This window comes from Monodelphis domestica, chromosome 1 (genome assembly GCF_027887165.1).
Source record: "Monodelphis domestica isolate mMonDom1 chromosome 1, mMonDom1.pri, whole genome shotgun sequence".
NCBI lineage: Eukaryota > Metazoa > Chordata > Mammalia > Didelphimorphia > Didelphidae > Monodelphis > Monodelphis domestica.
Window position 1 is genome coordinate 694,264,956 of NC_077227.1, and position 22,523 is coordinate 694,287,478.

The 22,523-nt window shown below is 38.9% G+C and overlaps 1 protein-coding gene across 1 annotated transcript in view; it reads left to right on the forward strand.

The window, feature by feature from the left end:
- Positions 1-22,523, forward strand: part of PHAF1 (phagosome assembly factor 1) — a 75,401-nt gene that overhangs the window by 13,319 nt on the left and 39,559 nt on the right. Inside the window, exon 3 of the mRNA XM_001364522.4 lies at positions 5,337-5,420. Coding sequence (XP_001364559.1) covers positions 5,337-5,420 — 84 coding nt within the window. The remainder of the gene's footprint in view (positions 1-5,336; positions 5,421-22,523) is intronic.

A 22,523-nucleotide genomic window follows, 5' to 3' on the forward strand; every position in this document is an offset into this window, starting at 1 on the left:
AGTCAGGGGGACCTGAGTTCAAATTTAGTTTCAGACACTTACTATGTGACCCTGAAAAGTCTTCCCAAATGAAAAATGTAGATTATAAGAGCCTCTACCTTCCAAGGTTGTTGTGAAGATCAAATGAGATATTCGAAAAGCACCTGGCACATAGTAGCACTTAAAAAGTGCTTGTTCCCTTGCCTTCCCTTTCTTTTCTCTTCAAGGCATAACTCAGGTGCCACTTCCTATTGGAAAACTTTCCTAATATCCATAGTTGTTAGGTCTCTTTTCTCTCCACTAGAGAAATCTTATAGATATTAGACTAAACAGTAGAATATAATCTCCTTTTGGCTTTGTATATGCTTGCATTAATAGCTTGTGCTTTGTAGCTGACTAAATGCTTGTTGAATGAAAAAATGAATAAATGAGGTAATTGAAGATATTTTCTCTAAGGAGCACATTTGCAAGTTGTCTAGATAAAAGCAGCTGAGAAGTAGTAGAACATGGAAGATGAAAGAGTTTTTTTAGGAAGACCTGGTTTTAAATCCTACCTCTGATCCATGTGACATGGGACAAGTCACTTCCCTCTCTGTTCCCTGAGCAGCTTGCTCACCCTAGAAGTGGCCAAGAAAAGAGTTATGTTGATGGCAGGTAGCTAATTCTTTGGGAATCCCCTGTACAAGCAAAATCAAAGGGTCAGTCCAAAAATAGTGCTGCTAATAAGCATTAAGGGAGAGGGGGCAACTAGGTAGCACAGTAGATAAAGCACCAGGCCTGGAGTTGGGAGGACCCGAGTTCAAGTTTGGCCTCAGATACTTCCTAACTATGTGACCCTATGTAAATCACTTAACCCCAGCCATTGTTCTTCTGTCTTAAGAGTTGTTACTAGGACAGAAGGTATATATTTACATTGAAATATGTTCAATTCTTAGCATATGAAGTATATGTCACAAAATTGTTAGGGATAGGAACGTGATTATGTTCTCTAGTTATAAGGCCAAGGTTATCACAATTACCAACCTGTACAAAAAAGGAATAAATAGAAGGAACTTTGTTAGCTTATAGATCACAAATGTCCAGAAGAATGTTAGAGCTGCTAGAAATTACAGAGGTCATTTAAGAAAGGAGTAGGCAGAGTTTACTATGTTATTATTTTGCCCAGAACCTAATTACCTTAGATGTACATAAGCATATTGGAAAATTAAAAAATACTTTCTCTTGCCCTTATCTTAGAAAGGAGATTTCTTCTACTGTAATGAGGCATGGCTTAGACATACTGATGATTTTTTTAATGTAACAATTCTGAATTTATTCAAACCAAACAATTCTACTGCTAAACTCAGAAGACAGAAATATAACAAATGTCAACATTCCATCAAAATGACAAATCAAATAAAAAGATTAATAATTAGTGTCTATTTGAGCTGAACTTGTTCATAATACATTGGAATTACTAGTTAAGTGGAAAGAAAGGAATAGAATAGCCAGAGAATTGACATTTTTTACATGCACATAGAGTACTTAAAAAAATTAATCTCACACTGGCTTATAGATGCCAACAAATTCCAAAAGGCAGAATAATATATGCTGTATTATTATCAAACTATAATAACAAAGATGAAAAATGTAAGTGAAAACTTTTTATTATGTCTTTGTAGTTTTTATTATCCCATGCTATTATCCATTACATATGTGTGCAAGTGGCCCCCAGAGATCTGTAATCTGTGCTGTCTTCCCATTAGTGTTCTGGATAACTGAGAGATAGTAAGTGGGTTCATGGAAGGAGCCAGAGACCTAGGCAGTGAATTGGAGTTAGATAAACCATCTTTCTAAGGTCTTTTCTAATTCTGGTAATGTCTGAAGTTTTATGTATCAGAATCCAAACTGCAGGTGGTAATGTGCCCATTTTTAAACAACATTGCATTCCAAATAGTCAGTTTGACCTTTGCCCCTAGGAGCCCTCTGTTGTGATATTAAGTAGTTTTGATGTTTGCAAAGTCAAATCCCATTTTGGAAGAGAGTCAAATCAAATTATTTAACTCTGCCCTCACCCTGTTGCTTTAGAAGGGATTGTTATGGTTCTAGCCACCACCATTTTATCTTGGAAAACCCTATTTATTATCCTGACAGCCTATAAGCTACCTTAAGAAAGGCAGATTATCTGCTGCCATCAGGTTATTTTATAGCCCTAGAAACTTTCTGAAGCAAGAGGGATTTCCCTCATCTGTTTCACAGCAGAACTGCCACATAGGTTCTGGCCTCTTAATCCATCCAAACCAGTGTTTTATCTCTTAACAGTACATCAGGTTTGTGGGAGGCCATACAGTTGGAATCTCACAAAGTGGCCATAACTATTTGACATCAGTCTCAAAGGTTCATGGACACAGTTTATTCCAGCTTTTAAAGTATTTGCTATGAATCTTGAGACAAAAGAGACTTTTAGAGGAGTTGCCTTGTAGGTCCTGAGTCAGTTTTTTCCTGTTGCGAGTGGGACATTCCTTGATCATAGATTTAGAGCTAAAAAGGGTAGTAGAGGACATTAACCCATTCCCTCATTTGCCAGATGAGGAATTTGAGGCCCAAAGTGGCAGAGCCAGGATCTGAAGCTAGCTGATAGTAAATAATTAGTTAATTTGTAAGAGCTTGCTAACTGTTTTCACTGTCACCAGTCTCTCCATATTCCAATTCATCCTATGTATGCTGCCAGATTAATTTCAAGATGATAGATTTAAAACTGGTAGGAATCTTAGAAATCACTTAATGCAGTCCCTTCATTTTATAGATGAATGAGCTAAGGTTCAGAAAGGTATTTCTATCAGCAGGGCTAAAATAGAAACCAAGTCATTTGATACGAGATCCATTGAGAGGATCATAGACCTGGAGGGGTCCCCAGAAATCTCTAGTTAAACTTTCTCCTTTGTAGGATGAGGAAGTTTAAGTACTAGAGGTAAAATGACTTGACCAAGGTTATATACCCAATGCAAATGTGTAGAACAGGGATGCAAACTCAGGTCTTCTGACTTTACAACATTGTTTACTTCTTCTAATACATCATTCTGATTATGTCATTCCCCTGCTCAGGAATCTTCCAGGGCTTCCCATTATCTACAGAAAAATAGGCTGACATTCAAGACCTTCCACAGTCTAGCTCCTATATATCTTTTCATTTTTTTCTCCTACTATTCCCCTTCACATGTGAATTCCAAAAAAAAAGTGGACTACTTGCCATTCTTTTTTTTTTTTTTTAATAACCCTTACCTTCCATCTTGGAGTCAATACTGTGTATTGGTGCCAAGGCAGAAGAGTGGTAAGGGCTAGGCAATGGGGGTCAAGTGACTTGCTCAGGGTCACATAGCTGAGAAGTGTCTGAGGCCAGATTTGAACCTAGGACATCCCATCTCTAGGCCTGGCTCTCAATCCACTGAACCACTCAGCTGCCCCCTACTTGCCATTCTTAAAACAAATCCCCATTTCTATACCTCTACTTATACTTGTCCCTGGAAATCTCCTTTCCTACTTCTATTCTCCAGATTTCTTCCTGTCATTGCCAGCATTTCACAACAACTCCTCATATCTTTATAGTTCCTTATTGTGTTTTGCTTGTGATCTCATCAGCATCATGGCCCAGGGAGGTGGGTAGTATAAATATTATCCCTGTTTTACGAAAACCAGACTTAACTGCTGATACCTCTGTCAAGACTTTTCTGACAAATTAGAAATGATTTCTTTCTCCTTTGAATGCTTGAGGCACTATGTTTCTTTTTTCAATGTCTCTTTTGTAATAGTGGGCTTTGTGTTACAGTGGGGGGTGGTGTGTGTGTGTGTGTGTGTGTGTGTGTGTGTGTATGTTTGTGTGTGTATACTTATATGATCCTCCCTACCATGCTTTTTAGGTCACTGAGGGCAGTGACTATACCCAGTATAAGATCTCATACATGTTATATGTCAAAACTTTTTGAGTGGGTTACTAATTGAATATACCTGAGCTCTGATACCAACCCTACCAAAAAAAACAGGATGCAGAATGTTCTTGAGGGACAGCTAGGGAAAGGCACAGACTCAAGAGATGAAGCAACAAGGAGACCAGAGTCACTGAATTGTTGAGTATGTAGATGGGACTGTAATATTAGAAGACTGAGAAAGTAGAAAGAGCTAGCTTGTAAAGGGCTTCAAAAGTCAACAGGATTTTATATTTGATCCTGGAGGTAATAGGGGCTGCTGGAATTTATTAAATGTGGGACTCGTGGGGACAGGAATGAGGTGATATAGTTAGACCTGCACTTTAGAAGGATCATTTTGGCAGTTTTGTAGGGGGTGGACTGGAGTTCAGAGGCCTCAGATAGGAAGGGCAGCCAGAAAGTTATTGAGTAGTTTAGGTATGAAGGCTGAGGGCTTGCTCTAGGGTGGCAATGTGAAAGGAGAGTAGAGAGCTTGCATACCAGATAGAACTGGAATATTTGACAACTGATTGGATATGGGGAGTGAGAGAAAATAAGGAGTCTAGGAAGATACCTAGATTTTAAGTCTTGTGTAGCTGAGAGGATGGTGAATGCTCTCCGCAGCATAAGGAATTTGGAAAGAAGGGGATGATTTAGGAGCAAGATAATGGGTCTAGTTTTGGACATCCTGAGCTTAAGATTTCTGTGGGATATCCATTTTATGATATCTAGTTGGTAGTTGATGGTATAAGATTGAAAATCAGGAAGAGATTGGGGTTGAATAAAATAGAAGTGAAAATTATCAGCGTTGAGATGATAATTGAATCCATGGGAGCTGGTGATATCATCAAGTGAAATACTGGAGAGAAATAGTGAGAGAAAGAGAGCCCAGAACAGACCCTTGAGACACATTCAGGTTTTGTGGATGTGAAGATTCAGCAAAGGAAATTGAGAATCTGCAGACAGGTAGAAAGAAAACCAGGAGAGAACATTGTCTATGAAAGTGGAGAAGAGAGCATCCAGGAGGAGAAGGTGATTGATAGTGTCTGAAACTGCACAGAGATCAAGAGGGTTAAGACCATTAGATTTAACATTAAGAGGTTAATATTAAGATGTGTCATTGTTGCATAAGTTGAGCAAATTAGAATATATACTTCTTTTATGAAAGTCAGATACATAAATGTCTCATCAGCTAGTGTTGTGGAAATAACACTGTTAGTTGAAAACAACAATTTCATGTAAGTAGAATCTTGGTCTTTAAATCTAATATTGATCTGTTAAATTCCTTTAGGGCAGGGATTGCCAATTCCACTCTTTTCTTTCATTCAGATCTTAGTGTTTAAACATATAATAGGTGCGTTATAAATCCTGTTTGGGTGACTAGAATCCTCATGTTGTTTTCTGTTTATCTTACAGGCACCTCTTAGTCATGACCTCATCCTTAACTTGACTCAGGACGGAATCAAACTACTGTTTGATGCTTTTAATCAGCGGCTAAAGGTAATACAAATGTCATTATAGATATTTGATGTTTGACAGTCATTCGGTCTTTCTGAGTACCATGCCTTTTTGAGGATAGATTTTGTCATGCTGAAGAAGATAGATTTTTATAGACTTGCAATAGCTTAGTACTGTTGCACTTGATTAATAGAAAGTACTTAATCCTTACAGAATCCATTTTACAAATGAGAAAATGAGCAACCAGGTGGTTAAATAAATGCCTTTGTGTCATAGAATTGTAGAATTGGAATGTAGCCTAGAAATGATCCAGTTCAAAGTCCTGTCCAACTCCAAGTCTTTGATCCTGTGACATAGTTCAACCACCTTGCTATACAAAGAGGAAATTGGGGTCTACAGGGAGAAAACATTTTTGCCTAAGCTCACACGGATGTAGTGGCAGAGCCAAGGTTCAGATCTAGTTCTTTCCACATAGCTGGAAGGAATAGCTTACTAACATTTAGAATTGAGAGGGAATTCAAAGATCATCCAATCCACCTTCCTCATTTCACAGCAGAAACTAAAGCCTGGAGAGGGGAGAAATGACCTTCTCCCTCATTCCAGGTATTGAGTGCCAGGCCTGAGATCTGACCTGGGACTTCAAATCCTCTCTCTCTTTAGTGTGGTCAGCCACCTTAGATCCTGGGCTTCTCTATTCCTAGTCAGTGCCTATTGCCTCACATCATACTGTGTATCTAACATTTCAGTAGTTCATAAATCAGCACCATCTCGTTTCAACTTTGAAACCAATGGAATGCCAGGAATTAAAAAGAAAAGAAAGTCTGTTAGCATATTGGCTAAAAGGGACACAATGATGGCCACAAGATGTTAGGAAAAACCCAAGCTCCTTTGGAAGGAAGGGACCTAGAATCATAAACTTGGTACAGAAGGAAACCTTAATGTCCAACCCCTCATTTTACTAATGAGAAAACCAAGGCCAGCAAGGTAAAGCAGCTTGCCTAGAGTTACATAGGGTAGTAAGTGGTAAAGCCAGCTTTTGTATCCAGGTTCTCCAATTCCAAATACAGCAACCTGGCCATTGTATCATAAAGACAAGTTGGAGAAAGCAAATGACCATGGTTGTGCAAGAGCTAGGGAGTGAATAAGCTGATGTGGATACTGTTAGGGTATCGGGATGATGGCACCTATTTGTTTGGGGTAGCTTGCCAAAGTATTTTGTTATATAGTAACTTTATAGTGATCTCATTCGCTTAGGTACTTCTTACTTAAGTGTGGATCATAAGTCCTCCACATAGTTTCTGCTCTGGTACCTCATTCTAGCCGATGGGGGACTTCAGGTCGCCTCTGTATCATGCCAATGGATTTTAAACTCTGGTAGAACCAGATAAGGTAAGAAGAATTTGAGTTTAGACCTAGCAACAGACTTATTTGCTAAATGTAGAGTGGTTTATTATTAAAAGGTAGGTCAGAGCGGGGATGATTTTTTTGTCCATGGCAAGCGAGGAACAATTACACAGAAATTATTTAGAATGAAGTTTCATTGTTGCAAAGGAAGTATTTCATTTTGATGTTAAGCACTATCTGTTATAGGACAGAGACTAGCACCTGTCCTTAGATCTAGTGCAGACTAGTGAGGCTTGGGAATTGACCAGCTCTTAATTGGTGACTTTCTTTGAGTATACGAGACCTTGAGCAAATGCTATTTTTGTATTGACATAATATTTACTAGCACATTGTTTGCTTGAGCTGTGTGCTAATTATTACGCTACAGTTAAGAGAACCTGTTTTAGTCCACGATATTTCTTTAGTACATTGTTTATAAATTCCAAGGTGGATCATAGGTTGATTATGAGGCACAAAAACTTTTTGTTTCAAAGCTTCAAGCTAGAAGGGAGATTCAGGTTGGTGTTCAGATTATGGTGTAACCCTTTTGAAAGATTTATAGGCTAATTTCAGATCACGAGAGTCAGCTATCTGTAGATTATTTAGCATTATCCCAAAACAAATAGACTTGGATTAGAAAGAATATGAACTTTCTAGGTCTCAAAATGGTTTCTCTGAAAACATTGTGTCATGTACATTCTCTTTTTTTAAAATAAGCTTTTGTTGATATTTTTTTAATATCACCAAAATTTCCCTCTGTATTCCTTCTTGCTCTCACTTGTGGCTCCCAGTAGCTGCTAGCATGTGGCAACAGCCACACCCCGGGCAACGGCTTCGACAGGCCAGCTAAACCTTGTGAGGGTAGCCATTGGGTTGTCGTCAACCCCGGTGAATCAGGGCTTTGCTCACCCAGCATGTGAAGACTGCTTTGGCTGAACAGATGAAAGAAACCAATAAGAAGGTTCAACGGCTGAGAGGGCGCCGCAGCAAAGCACTGTGGAGTGCTTAGGGCGTGTTGGAGCACAAAAGACAACACGGCCATCCAATGCAGCTGAGGAAGTCTCCAACTGTAACGACTTTTCATGCCAATGGACCCAGGCTTCCAACGCCAAGAGAGTGGGACTGTCTCTGTGCATCGACTTTTCCACTTAAATCTTCATGCACAAGTGTCTTTGTGCACAAAAACGCACAAAGACAATAGTCATCCTCAGTTACCGAGAGACAACTACTACTATTCCTTCTTCTTCCCTTCCCAAAGAGAACCATCCTATATAACAAATTATATTTTTAAAAGACAAAAAGAAAAGGGAAAAAATACAGCACAACATATTAAATACATTTTTAAAAGTCTAAAAACATACTAACATGCTCTTTGCAATGCAATCTGTCTTCTGTCTCCTACCTATGGACTCAATCAGGCAATATTAAAAATTAGAATTTCAACTGAAAATCTAAGGGAAGTAGGGAAAGAACAGGGAACCCCTATGATAAGTAGTTAAGATACTGTTAAGATAGGATTTTGGATAAGGGAAATGCAAGAGAGAAAAATATAAAAATCTACTTTATTGTTTTGGAAGGGAAAGGAATAAGGGCTTAGGGATTTACTTATGCTTATTCTTATTTTTAAAAACTAATTAACTATGCTAAGTTACTAAACTAAAACTTAACCAAGTTCCCAAATCTTACTCAGCAGGGGTCCAAAAAAACGGAGCCAGGATCTGTTGTTGTTAGATGTCCAAGCAAGTCCTGATGTCCAAGTGAGACTGAATGCTGCCAGCAGCTAGATACAGGAACCCTTCCTCAGTTCAACACAGGGAAAATCCTCTTGATACCTTCCTCTTGACTTCCTCAGGAGACCAGAAGAAGAATTCATTGGGGCAAGATGGAGTCTTCCCAGATCCTCCAGCTCAGGCTCCCATGTGACCCTTGGTCACATGCCACTGTCAATCATACCTAGGTTTGCACTTTTCGGTTCTTGCAGTTTTGCAAATTGCAAACCTTTCCATCCTTTATCACAGTAGGAAGGCCCTGAAACTATTATGGTGAATCCCCTTGCTCAATATCATATTGGATTATTAATGGGGAAAGAGAAATTGGGACACTTTTTGAGGAAATGGGAGATTTTCATGCCCTGTGCAGTGAGAACCTGTCTGAGGGAGGGAGGGAGGGAGGAAATCAGAATCTGAACCAGTGAGTTGAACAGCAAGGCTATGTTTCATTGTCACTACATGACTGTTCATAGTGATTATCTCCATTTATGTCATTGAACCCTTTTTGAAGGCCTATGAAGAAAGTGGAGAAGAACAAGACCAGCTCATCTCATTCGTATCATCCATAATTTCATGTAACCTGTCCATAACACAACCTCCAATCTACTGATTTGTCAATGATCCCTTAGTGTTTTCTAGTAACTTCTGTTTGAATCTGTATCCAAGCATGTGAAGTACCATTTGCCAGACTTAATAAGTCTTGGGTGCTACTGCTATAAGAGTTATTCATATGTCTGTTGCACTAGTCTTTCTTAGCCTTTAACACCTAAAAATTACCAGAACAATGAATGTTTTCATTTTCTATCCTACCTTCTTCCCCATCTCCACATATTTTCCCACACACTTAACTTCATAGCTAGTCTTTTCACATGTTATCCCTTCTGTCTTTGTTTATCCTGAATACTACAAACTCAACTTGGATTCCTCCCTCTAGGTTGTAGATTAATGAAGGGCAAATAGGAAACCGTGCAGCAAAATTGAAACATTGATTGGCAGCAAACCAGCAGACTCCCCTACCGCAAAATATCGTAGCATGTGGTTTAGCAGTGCTCACTGGTTAAAGATATATTCTGTTCAGAGTATTTGAAAGCACCAAGTTCTACTTTGGATAATGGAAGATGTTAGAGTGAGAAGTCACAAAAGGACCCATCTCAATATCCCCATATCTCAAAAGTAGCAGTAGGAGTATTCCACACAAAAAAAAAAAAAACAAAAAAAAAACGCAAGACTAGTAGAAATACTTAAAATAGGTAATATCAAATACTAGCAAACCAGAGAAGAGCTCCAACCCATTGAAAAGACAATTTTAAAAAATTAAAAGAATCAATAACCTCTGAAGAAAGAAGTATCATCAAAAACAAAAAACAGAAATTCTTCCACAGAAGTAGAAAACAAAATCAGAGTCCCATTATGGAGAGCATCTACATGACCCTAGACAAGTCACTTAATCCCCATTGCTTAGCCCTTACCACTCTTCTTTGGAACCAATGCTTAGTGTTGAAGATGAGACAGAAGGTAAGAGTTTAAAAAAACAAACAAACCTTTATACAGACTGACTATGATGATGTAAAAAATCTTTCTGCACACAGAAAAAGCTCACAAAGATACAAAGAAGCAAACAGGACATTTTTGTTGTTTTGTTAATATGTTATTCTAAAAACATGAGTAATTTGGAGTTATGGTTTTTATAGAGGACCATTTGGGGGCTTATTTGCTTAAATGAATTTTTTTCTTAGAGATTTAGACTTTTTAAGTTACTCCCAAATAAAAAAGAAATTAAATTCCTCAAGACACAATTAAATGCTTACTACACTAAAGGAATTACAGGAAGAAATGGAACTTATCAGAAAAATTTAACTCAAGAAAATAAGGAATCTCAAGTCAGTAGTTTAGCATTTTATGTTGAAAATATAAAAATATCAGTGAAGGCTGTTAAGAGTACAATTATTATAAAAAAAATGACAAAATGGTAATGGTAAAGACAAAGATTGGAAAAAGTTTCAGATGAAAATGACAAGTCTGGAAGATAGATGAAGGAGAGATCTTGAGAACTTGACAGCCTCTTTTCCCCCAGTAAATTTTGTAAGTAAATTTCTCAGAAGTATTACAAACAAGGGACAAATGGCAAATAGAATTCATAAGATGACAACTAGGGAAATTCTTTGGATACTGCCTGAAAGATCTCTGTTCTCTTAGGATAAATTATAATGTGTCTCTTGAAGGTGTGTCAGGCTGAACACAGAAGATATATAGTAGAGCAGCATCTTATATACTGTTACTTTTTTAAAAAATATTTTCTCCAATTCTATATAAAAACAATTTTTTATATTTTTTTCTAAATTTTGAGTTCCAAATTTTCTTCTTCTCCCACCTCCCTGAGAGGCAAGCTGGTTGATATAGGTTTGTAAGAATATAAATTTAGGTTTTATGTTTAAAATGAGAATTCTAAAGTCATATTGTGGTTGCTAATTTAAAGATATAACTTAAGTCAAAAATGACATTAGTATATTTATTTACAAAGAGGTAGAAAGAGTGAAAATGGAAAAAGGTAGCTAAAGAGACAAGTTTTAACAAGCCTACTAGACCTTCTCCAGTGAAGTGAGGCTCAGCCCTGCAGGGGCTTCTTCCCAACTCAGCCTCCTCCAAAGTCAAAGCAGGAAACTCTGGAACTAATCTCTCCAGAAGCCAGGCAAGGAAGGCCAGCTACTCACCCACCCAAGATGAACTCCAAAGGAGAAAACCAAAGGGCAAGTCCCAAGGCAAAATCCTCCAACACCAAAGTCCAAAGGAGAAGATCCAGGAGCAGTCCTCCAAGAAGCAGTCCAAGAGCCAAGGTTGAAACTCCAAGGTCAAAGGCGAAGATCCAAGTCCCCAGGACAGGAAGTTCAGGGCTTTTTATAGTCCTTTTTCCATATCACTTCCTGTCCCTTCCTCCACTTTATGGGAACCAATTGCAGTCTTTCAGTTTGCCTAGCACTGGCCAGGGGTAGGACAGTGACCTCTGGAGTTGTCACCCAATTTAGTGAGTGACTTGCGAACTCTCTTACTTAGTGTTAAGTAGGGGTGTTTAAGTTATTGACTGATTAATTAAAAAATTGTTGATTGATAAACAAAGAAAGTTTGATTCACTCTTCATAATTCCCTGTGATTCATTGGGAGACTAGTTTCCCCAATGAATCATTTACTCTAACCAGATTATACCTCTAAAGATCTTCTAGCCATAGGTACATACAATATTATAATTTCTAAGAGAAAACTACAATGGTTAGAGATAAGAGGGAAATAAAGGTTAGGGAGCAGTTCCCTTTGGCATAAGAGTTTACATTCAGAATAAATGTGTTTAGTTCAATCAGTTACATTCCAAATTTCATTCTGGATCTTCTGATGCAGTGTAGGTTTCTTTATGGAACTTTCTCCAAACTATTCATTTTCTTGATTTAAGGAGTTAGTAAGTTTCTTTTCCTGAAATTTTTTCTCAAAAAATTTTAAGTCTTGGATTTTACAGAAATTATACAATCTTCCCCCCTCCTGCCTCCCAGGGTGTTGACCAACACCTTAATCAACTCAGGATACATGATTGAGTTATGGGGTATGAGTCAAGTGTCAAAAGTCAAACCAAAAACATAAGAAAAAAATAGAAAAAAAATTAAACTTTGGGAGAAGATAAAATAAAAATTAAAACCAAAATATCAAAATTTATGTATATAAAAACTTGAGTAAAAAACAATAAATTCATAACAGGTTCTTAAATCAGGGTCCAATTAAAGTAACTCTCTTACTTAGTGTTAAGTACGGGTGCAGCTTGCCAACAGCTACACAATATTTTTGCATGGGTGAGCACCTAAAAGGGAAGCTAAAGACTGTGGGAAAATGGGTGAGGAGGATTTAGAGATTAAGATAGAGAGAACATAGATCAAGAAGGAAGACCCAGAGACAAAGGGTTCAACAGCATGGGATTCATTGCTCTTCTTTTTTTTTTTTTTTAAACCCTTACCTTCCATCTTGGAGTCAATACTGTGTATTGGCTCCAAGGCAGAAGAGTGGTAAGGGCTAGGCAATGGGGGTCAAGTGACTTGCCCAGGGTCACACAGCTAGGAAGTGGCTGAGGCCGGATTTGAACCTAGGACCTCCCATCTCTAGGCCTGGTTCTCAATCCACTGAACTACCCAGCTGCCCCCGATTCATTGCTCTTCTGATGGTAAAAGAGGGAGAGCCACACATGAATCCAGTTTTTATTGCAGAATCAAGGAATAGGGAATGGGAGGCAGTTAATGAATATGTGACATGGCGGAGAATTTAACATTGGCCTGATTAACAACCATATGATCAAAGAGGTGGAGGCTAAGACAATTTAGGACTCAATGCCCCACCCAGAGGTCCAATTGACTTTTGGACTGAAGGCTTGGGGAGTGATCGGCATACCTTAAGATTAGATTTTCACTTTGTTACAAGGATCAAGAAATCAATTGTGTGAAATATAAGGATTATATCCATAAGTCTGGTACATGAGCATATTGCTCATAAGAGGCAGCGTTTAGGTATATCTATAATATTTACATGATTTGTTCATGGGGGCATCTGGGTAGCTCAGTGGATTGAGAGCCAGGAGGTCCTACGTTCAAATCTGACCTCAGACACCTCCCAGGTGTGTGACCCTGGGCAAGTCACTTGACCCCCATTGCCTAGCCCTTACCACTCTTCTGCCTTGGAGCCAATACACAGTATTGACTCCAAAAGGGAAGGGAAGGGTTTTGATTTAAAAAAAAAAAAAAAGATTTGTTTATACCTGGATCCCAATAAGGGGTGTTTTAAGTTTTTGACTGATTAATTTTTAAATTGCTGATTGATAGACAAAGAAAGTTTGATTCACTCTTCACAGGTTAGACATATGTAATCATGTAAAATATTTACATATTAGTCATGTTGCAGGAAAAAACACAGGCAAAGAAGACCACCAAAAAATAAAGACAATTAAAAATAGCATGCTTTAATCCACATTCAGACTCCTATCAGTTCTCTGGAGATGCCTTTGGAATTGTCTTGGATCATTGTATTGCTGAGAAAAATTCACAGTTGGTCATTGTATAATATTGCTATTGCTGTGCACAGTGTTCTTCTGGTTCTGCTCACTTCAAAATCAGAATATGTAAATTCTCTCTGGATTTTTCTGAAGCCATTCTCCTTGTCATTTATTAGTGCACACAGTAGTTACATTTGTTAGTATATACAATAGTTATTCCATCAATAGTCATAGTTCATAACTTGTTTGGTCATTCCCCAATTAATGGCTCTCCTTTTAATTTCCATTCTTTGCTACCCCCCAAAAAAGAGCTGCTATAAATGTTTTTGCACAAATAAATTCTTTTATTTTCTTTTATTTTTCAATTCTTTGGGATACAGACCTAGAGGTGGTATTGCTGAGTCAAAATGTACGCAGAGTTTTATGGCCCTTTGGGCACAGTTCCAAATTGCTCCCCAGAAGTGGTTGTATCAAATCGCAATTCCACCAATAGTGCATTAGTGTTCCAATTTATACACATCTCCAACATTTATCATTTTCCTTTTGTCATATTAGCCAATCTGATAGGTGTGAGATATTACTTCAGAGTTGTTTTAATTAGCATTTCTCTTAATGAAGAGAATAGAGCATTCTTGAACCCCTATTAGTAGCTTTGATTTCTTCTTCTGAAAACCGCCTTTTCATATTGGATACTTTTTGTTACCTGATCCTTCTGTTGGCATCATAATAACATTCATTTCTTTAGTGGTTTAAAGTTTATGGGATGTTTTCCTCACTGTGATCCTGTGAGTATTTTCTTCATTTTACAGTTAAAGAAACTGATACTTAGAGAAATGAAGACATGTCCAAGGTTACTGACTAGCCCTTCTAGCCCTGACTGTACTTTCTCACATACCCTCTCCTATTACACTGGACCTAGAGGAGTTGAAATGTTCCTTGTTTCTTACTGTCATTTAGATCCTCTTTTACAAACTATCACTCAGCAACCTTTCCTCATTTGAAATCCATTCAATCATAATTTTCTAACCAGTCTCCCTAAGATCGTTTTCCCCTCTTTTCTCAAGGAGTTTAGCACCTGGCTTACCATTTTCCTTTACTCCCTGAGTTCTACCCATTTACTAGCAGATTTTAATATTCACATATCTAGATAATAGATGCTTCCTCAAAATCCTTATCCTCCCAATTCCTCAGCCTTCTTAAATTCTCATAACTTTCACTCCACTGGACTGATCATCATTACCCATTAGTGTTCTACTTATTTCATTTAGAAATTCTGACATTCCATTCTGTGCTTGTAACATCCTATCATTCCACCTCTTCTTGTGTCTTAACCCTCCCAGACCTCATCCTTGCCTTCATTGATACCTCCATTTCCTCTACCTCTCAGGTATTTTCTCAGGACATTACTCCTGATGTACTTCACTTTCCTATCTTTCCAATATCAATTCAGGAGTTAGCTATTTCAATTTTATACTGTCCAAATGTCACTCTTCTCTTGCCAAACTTCTGCTTTGGACTACTCCTACTATCTGTCTTCTCTGCTTTTACTCACAAGCTGCTACTGAACACAACTGAGGAAACCTCACAACCATGCGCTCTGGGTTCATTGCAAATCATACTATCAATCATACTATCTGTTCTCAGCTGGGTTCTTGCAGCAGCAAGGCAGGGCTTTTATTCCTCTGTAATTTATTCTCTTTTCACTCCCTATGGAGACTATTCCAAAATTTCTGGGCCCTTCTCAAGCCACCCACAATTCTTCCTTCCCATCTCTTAGCTAAAGATTTTGACTCTTACTTTATTAAGAAATTTGAGACCATTTGGCATTAACTCATTTCTTCCCCTCTGTTCTTATCTACTGATTTCTTTCTTACAACAAACATATTCAAATCTCCCCAATCTTTAAAAATCTTTCTTTGTACTTTAACACATCCTCAAGCTATTGTACCATATTTCCCCTCTCTTTCTTAGACAAAAACCTTAAAAAGATGTCTATACTCATTGCTTCTACTTTTAACATCTGGCTTCCTAATTTGTCACTTAGCTAAAATTCCTCTCTCTAAATTTAGCAATAACCTCTTAATTGGCAAATCTCAATCCTTATCCTCCTCAGCCTATTTAATTTGATCCTATTGACCACCCTCCACTCCTGGATACTCTTATTTTCTGGTCTTTCCTTAAATGATTTTCTCCTTGTTCTTCTACCTGTCTAAGTTTCCATTTCTTTGACTAGTTAGTTTTCCAGATCATGTGTCCTGAATGTGGATGTGTTCCCCAGGCTCTGTCCTAGGCCCCTCTTCTCTTTCTTGATGAACTCATCAGCCCCCCTGGGTTTAATTAACTTATCTATCTATGCTAAGGACTCTCAAATTGCTGTATCTAGCCCACCTCTCCCATCACCTTCAATTCTACAGTATCAGTTGCCTATTGGAATTTTGAAGTTTCTCAAACTCACCATCAAAACTGAATTCATTGGGGCCAGCTGGGTATCCCAGTGGATTGAGAGCCAGGCCTAGAGATGGGAGGTCCTGGGTTCAAATCTGGCCTCAGACACTTCTCAACTGTGTAACCCTGGGCAAATCACTTAACCCCCATTGCCTAGCCCTCACCATTCTTCTGCCTTGGAACCAATATGCAGTATTGATTCCAAGACAGAAGGTAAGGGTTTAAAAAAAAAATTGAATTCACTTTCCACTCTTCTTCCTCATTTCTGTCAAAGGCATCACCATTCTTACTGTCTCCCAGGTTGATAATATCAGCAGTATCCTGAATTCATTCTTCCTCATCTCACATCTCCAATCAATTGCCACTCTTGCCATTTCTATGCCCATAGTCTCTCATCTGACTCCTCCCCACTAACATACATAACTAACTACTGCCTTAGTTCATGCCCTCATCACCTCTAGCCTGATTTTTGCAAGTATTCTAATTGGCCCCCCCTGCCTGAAGTCTCTCATTGTTCTAGACCCATGATATTGATCCTATGATACATGTGCCAAAATGACACACAGAGGCTTCTCTAGGCATGCAGGCCCCTGGCTTGACCAGCTGGGGGGCTTCCCCCACCCCCAAATGCAGGGGGTGGGACATTCTAGCCTCTTTCCACTGTTGGTAGGAGCTGAGTGTAGTTGGACCATTCCCCTCCACCCTGCCCCTCCCAGGCTCCCAGATCTGAGCTGTGTTGGTGGGCACCTATAGCCCAGGGATCTGAGCTGTGTTGTTAGCTACTCCCCTCAGATTGGGGATAGATTCTCCTACCTATCACCCTGTAAAGTGTAAGGGCAGGTTGCAAAAGGGGAAAAGATGGAACATTGAAAGAAGAGTTGATTGAAAGCAAAGACTATTGGAAGCAGAGGATGCTGGGAGAGAAGAAGGGACTTGGCAAACTTCTATGAAGAACTGTGGAGGCTTTTGAACGGGGAGATCTCGACCAGACAAGGAGCATTTCCTTTCCAGGGATCTTGCCAAGAGCCAAAAAAAGGATTCACCTGTGTATAGCCCTGAGATTACTTCTACCAAATTATTTCAATAGCATAGTACCTCAAGGAACATCTCTTCAGAGTGTCAAGACTCTTTAGACCCAGGAGAGCCCGGCTTTCTCCCTTTGCCCATTGCACCTGCTCAGACTATTCCTTAGCCCAATAGTATTATAAATAGGATTGAGAAAATTAGTGGATAAGGGAAGGAGAAACCCTGGTTGGCTTGACAGCTGCCAGGGTGACAGACCTTTAGGAGGATAGATCAGGGACCCTTATTTCCTCATTCCAACTCTCCTACTTTCCTCATAGTCATTGCTCAGTAAACCTTCGTACACACAGTCAAATGTTTCTTGTGGCTTATTTCTTGGAGCTAAAAGGAAGGGTCTTTGTTGTGGCTAGATCAGCTATAGAGTGCTAATCAAGATCCCTCCCCCACTGAGTCAAAGACTTGTCTCCATAACATCCTCATGCCAGGGAAATCTGGAGTACCTTTTATATCACCTGATAGGGGAGACCTTCTTTCATCTTCCCATCACTCACATAACAGAGGAACCCCAATTTCCTGAGTAGCACCCCTTTACAACATTACCCAGGAGGGGTGAATGAAAGAAAGGGTGTATAGGAGTCAGCCTATCAAGGCTCCTATCATACAGCAACTACCTCCTTCACAACAAGTTTCCTTTTGACCATCTTTAACCAGACTTAAGAGTAGCACCAGTTTCCAGTTCACATATAATCATTACAAAAGGTACAAAGTTCTTTTAATCTTTGTGGACCTTTACTGGGTGAATAGAATAGGTAACAGTCCTGCTTTTGTAAGCAAAGAATTGATTGGGTCCAGGCTCTCCTGATTTGCACTGACCCTAATTAAAATACCCCACCCCACCCCCAGCAAATCTAGGGCTGAGCCCTATTTACTGGAATCCTTCCCTGGAGGATGGAGAAATCTCACAGCCAGCCCAAAGGGATTGAATCAGCTAACACCTCCATGGAAGGGTCCCCATCTAGCCATCCTACCCCCACCACTGTGTGACTGGAAGGGCATTAAAATCTTTATCTCCCCAGAAACAGGTGGGTTTTTAACTATGCTCACCCAGCTACCTGGGCAGATAATTCCTTAATTCAATTAGCAGTAGCTAAAGTGAGTCCCTCAAAGCAAGAAAATCCTGAGGTCAGTTCCTCAAAAACCCACCAGATGCCAAAGGCTTCCAGAAAATTTGCATCCACTCCAGTTCTAGTGGTAGCCTTTCACTTTGAATATCCCCAGGCCCACCAGTACAAGTGCTTTGATAACGGTTGGGTCACTGACCCTTTTCCCTGTGTAGAAATTGCACTGGTCATCTCCAGGAAGGCAATGAAGATATGCTCCAATTGTACATACTGGTATCCTCCACAGCTACACCCCTGCACGCAGTTGGGGGTAGGGCATGGTACAGGTCCCTAAAAAGTTCCAGAAGGTTCCCCATCATTGTTCTACACCATTCTGTATACTGCTGTCAAAGGAATTTTTCTTAAATACAAATCTTAGGGTATAATTTTTCCTCTTTCAACTGCTGCGACTTTTTTATTGACTCTAAAATCCCTCTGTTTAGCTTTTAAAGCCCTACACAAACTGATCCAAGTCTGTCTTGTGTGATATAATTCACACTTGCCAGCCTCATTGGCCATTACTCCCCTCCCACACTCTGCAATCCTGCCAAATTAATCTCTCTGTTTTTCATAAATGACAGTATATCCCAACTCTGTACCTTCATACTAATTGCCTAGCCCTCATGCCTCCAAATACACTCCCTCTTTCATTTCTGTCTTGTAGAATCAGTCTTTCTTCAAGACTCCAGGCACTATCCTCTCTGTGGAGCCTTTCCTGATCTCCCTTTCCTCCCAAACTATTACCTCATATGACTTGTTCTGTACATATTTGCATTTATTCTGTTCATGCTGTATATATTTTTAGATGAACCCTTCTCATTAGAATGTAAACTCTGAATGCAGATTGAAGTATACTCTAGATTTTCATTATTCTCCTTGGTATTTTTTGATCTTCATTTTCTTTTGCAACTTGGCTAATATGGAAATTTTACATGACTGCACACGCATCATCTATATCAAATTACTTGCCTTCTCAAGGAAGTGGGAAAGGAAGGACAGAGAATATGGAACTCAAAATTTTTTTAAGTGTCAAATTTTTTTATTCACATGTAATTGAGGAAAAAATAAAATAAGAATTAAATGTTAAAAAAACAAAGGTAAACTTGTGAGTAGGATTTCATTCTTTGGACTTTATTGCTAGCACAGAATCTGGCACATAGTGGGTGTTTAACAAATGCTTGTTGATTGATTGTGTTTGAACTCACAATTGAATTCATATCTTCTGATCCTAAGACAAGTTCATTTTCTACTCTATGGTGCCTTAAAGTAACAAAGATCTCTTCTTTGCTGTTACTTCTTTAGCTGGTTCACCTATATATAGCCATAGCAAGACAAATTCTTTAATGATGAGATGCTAATACACCTCTTTTAATTCCAGTTATATACTAAGCACCTGTAGGATAGGGGAGAAGCTGCTAAGTTAAATTTTATGGCCCTACTCATGGTCAGTTTCAAATGGTGTGGGCCATGTCCATGGGCAGCTTCTGTGAACAATATGCCTAATAAGCACTCAGTAATTAGTTGTTGAATAAATGAATAAACCTACTGAGTGGTCTTTATTTATTTGTTCATCATGGGAAGGCCTTTTCAACCACAGCCAAACTTTTATATAGCCATCAACAGGATCATTCTCAAACATGGAGGACCATTTTGTATGTTGTTGCTATAACTAGTCAGACTCTTAATGCAGACTGTGTTTACTTTAGTGATTTAAACATATAGTATCTTCTTATTTTCACTCATGTTATTCCTAAAGTATTTATAACAAACAGTACAACCTCTGCTTCCTGGTGTGTATACAGGACTCTTCCATCAGCTTCCAGCCTTGATTACTCTGTCCTGGGATCTCTCTGACACAGATCATATAAAGTCATAGAATATTAGAACTGAGAAGACTTCAGGTTTTACAAATGGGAAAATTGAAACTTGGAGAAAGCAAGTGACATGTCTAGAAGTGACATAGTCTAGAAGTCTAGAAGTACTGTGGGTCAGGAGCCAGATTGTGAAACCAGGTTTTCTAACATAACATTTTTTGGGGAAAGTTAGATTTAAATTACATCATTTTGACTTGAACCCCTTTTCCAAGAATGTACCTGGCTGTTGATTTAAGGATGACTTGTACTATAAGCTGGTGATAAACTTGCCCTGTGGACCCAACATAAACAGACCCTTACCCCACTGCATGCTCAGCTAGTAGAGGTTAATGGTTTCAGTAATCCTGTACAAGGTAAACCCTTCAAGGGCAAATGTGGTCATAGTTCTGTCTTTGTATCCTGATCACCTAGCATATAGCAAAAGCTTAAGAAATGTTTGTTTGACTCAAATTGAATCTATCATTTATTCCCCTGAGCAAATCCGCTCTGAACTCTGAACAACCTGTAATCAGGACTTTGCTTTGCAGTGAATTGGAAGTCAGAAAACTTGGGTATGAATACTCAGCCACTCAGCACTTGGCCACTTGGCCATTCAGTTGTATGAACTTAATAGATTTACATTAACTCTGTTTCCATTTTTTCCTCTGTAAAATAAAAAGATTGAATGAAATAACTCTAGCTCAAAATTCTGTGGTTTTATCACTAGCTTGGTATAGCTCCTTGCCCTCCATCTAAACCAGTGATGGCAAACCTTTTAGAAACCTTAGAGACCAAGTGCCCAAACTACAATCCTCACAACACATGTGAGCCTTCTAGCTTACCCAGACAGGGGTGGGGAGGAAGCCCTCCTTTTGGACTGCTGGGCAGAGGAGTAGGTCATGTGAGAAATCCATCCTCACGCCCTCATGGAGAGGGGGAAGGGAATAGCCCCCTCTGACATGCATGTCATAGGTTTGCCAACACAGACCTAAACTATATTCCCTGAAGACAAGGATTATCTTTTCTGAAATACCATCCTAATGCTTAGCACTTTGTAAGCATTCAACAAATGGTTACTAAATTTGTCATTATCACCCTCAAGATCTCAGAAGTCAGGACTGTGTACCTCCATAAAGATAATTATGAGCAAATTCCAATTTCTTTAGGTTTATAATACCTAGATTTCCCTTTGGGTTAGACGGTACCATTAATCTGGGTTTCAAGAGAATAATAGGGCACGATGGACATAGAGCCACACCTGGAGTCAGGAGGACCTGGGTTCAAATTTGACCTCAAGACACTTCCAAACCAGACACTTTAGTGACCCTGGGCAAGTCACTTAACCCTGATTGCCTAACAGAGTTGTTACTATGACAGAAAGTAAGAATGTAAGAGAGAGAAAATAATAGGCACATACATAAGTGGAACTTTTCCTATGGTAATATAATGTGACTGATTTCCTAATAAAACAAAACGGATATTTAAAGCAGGATGTTTTGGAATTATTTTTCTACTCAGTATGATCTGGGTTTTAATAATTCATCAAAGTTCTCAGTTATGGTAATACAGCCTAGTGTAGTAGAAATAAAGAGGAAATATTCATCCTTCAAGATACACATTTGAGAGGATTTTATTTCATTGACTGGATGGATTTCATTTTCTATCAAAAGCCAGAGGGATATAGTGGAAGTTTGGAGACAAGAAGACAGAGTTAGGATGAAGTCCAGCCATCTCTGACATATACTGGCTGAGTCCTCCTGAGCTGGGCCCTTCACCCCTCAGTGTTCTTAATAGAAGGTGCTGATCTGCACAGCTGGAGGGAGATTCTTCAGTTAGAGAGTTGCTACCTGGCAACTGCTTGTACAAATTTAGTCATCACAGCTACTGAAGGATCTAGAAAATCAAGTCTTCACCACCAAAGGACTTGGCACAGTCAAGTGGTTCAACATCAGCAGTAGGTGGCTTTATCAGTAGAAATAAAAATGTGTTACTGCTTTGCCACCAACCCTAAGGACTGTGGGACCTTTCCATCTTACTTGCAGCTAAAACCCACTCTATATGTTGTTGCCTCCTGTAAGAAGGTAAGCTCCTTGAGAGCAGGGACCATCTGATCCATTTGTATTTCCAGGGCTTCACACAGTGAAGAAGCACACAGTAGGCACCTGTGTGAATATTAAAAACTACTCAGACTATACTTTAGAAGATTTGATTTAGCTATTTCCTTATTGTAACAATGGAGATACTTGGTCTAACAAGAATCAGGAATGTATTGGGAAATTTTAAAATTACTCCACCCTAATTAGACATACTTGAGGGGAAGGTAAAGTTGTAAACTCCTGATTGAACAATGAAGGTACTTACCTCATTCCTTATAGTAAAGCTAGAACCTTAAGCTAAGTCTTTTCTTAGATCTAATATAAAAAGGTGTTAAGTACCTGTAAAGGTTAAATTAATCACAAAAAGGTCAAGTAACTCACAAAAGGCAAGCTTAA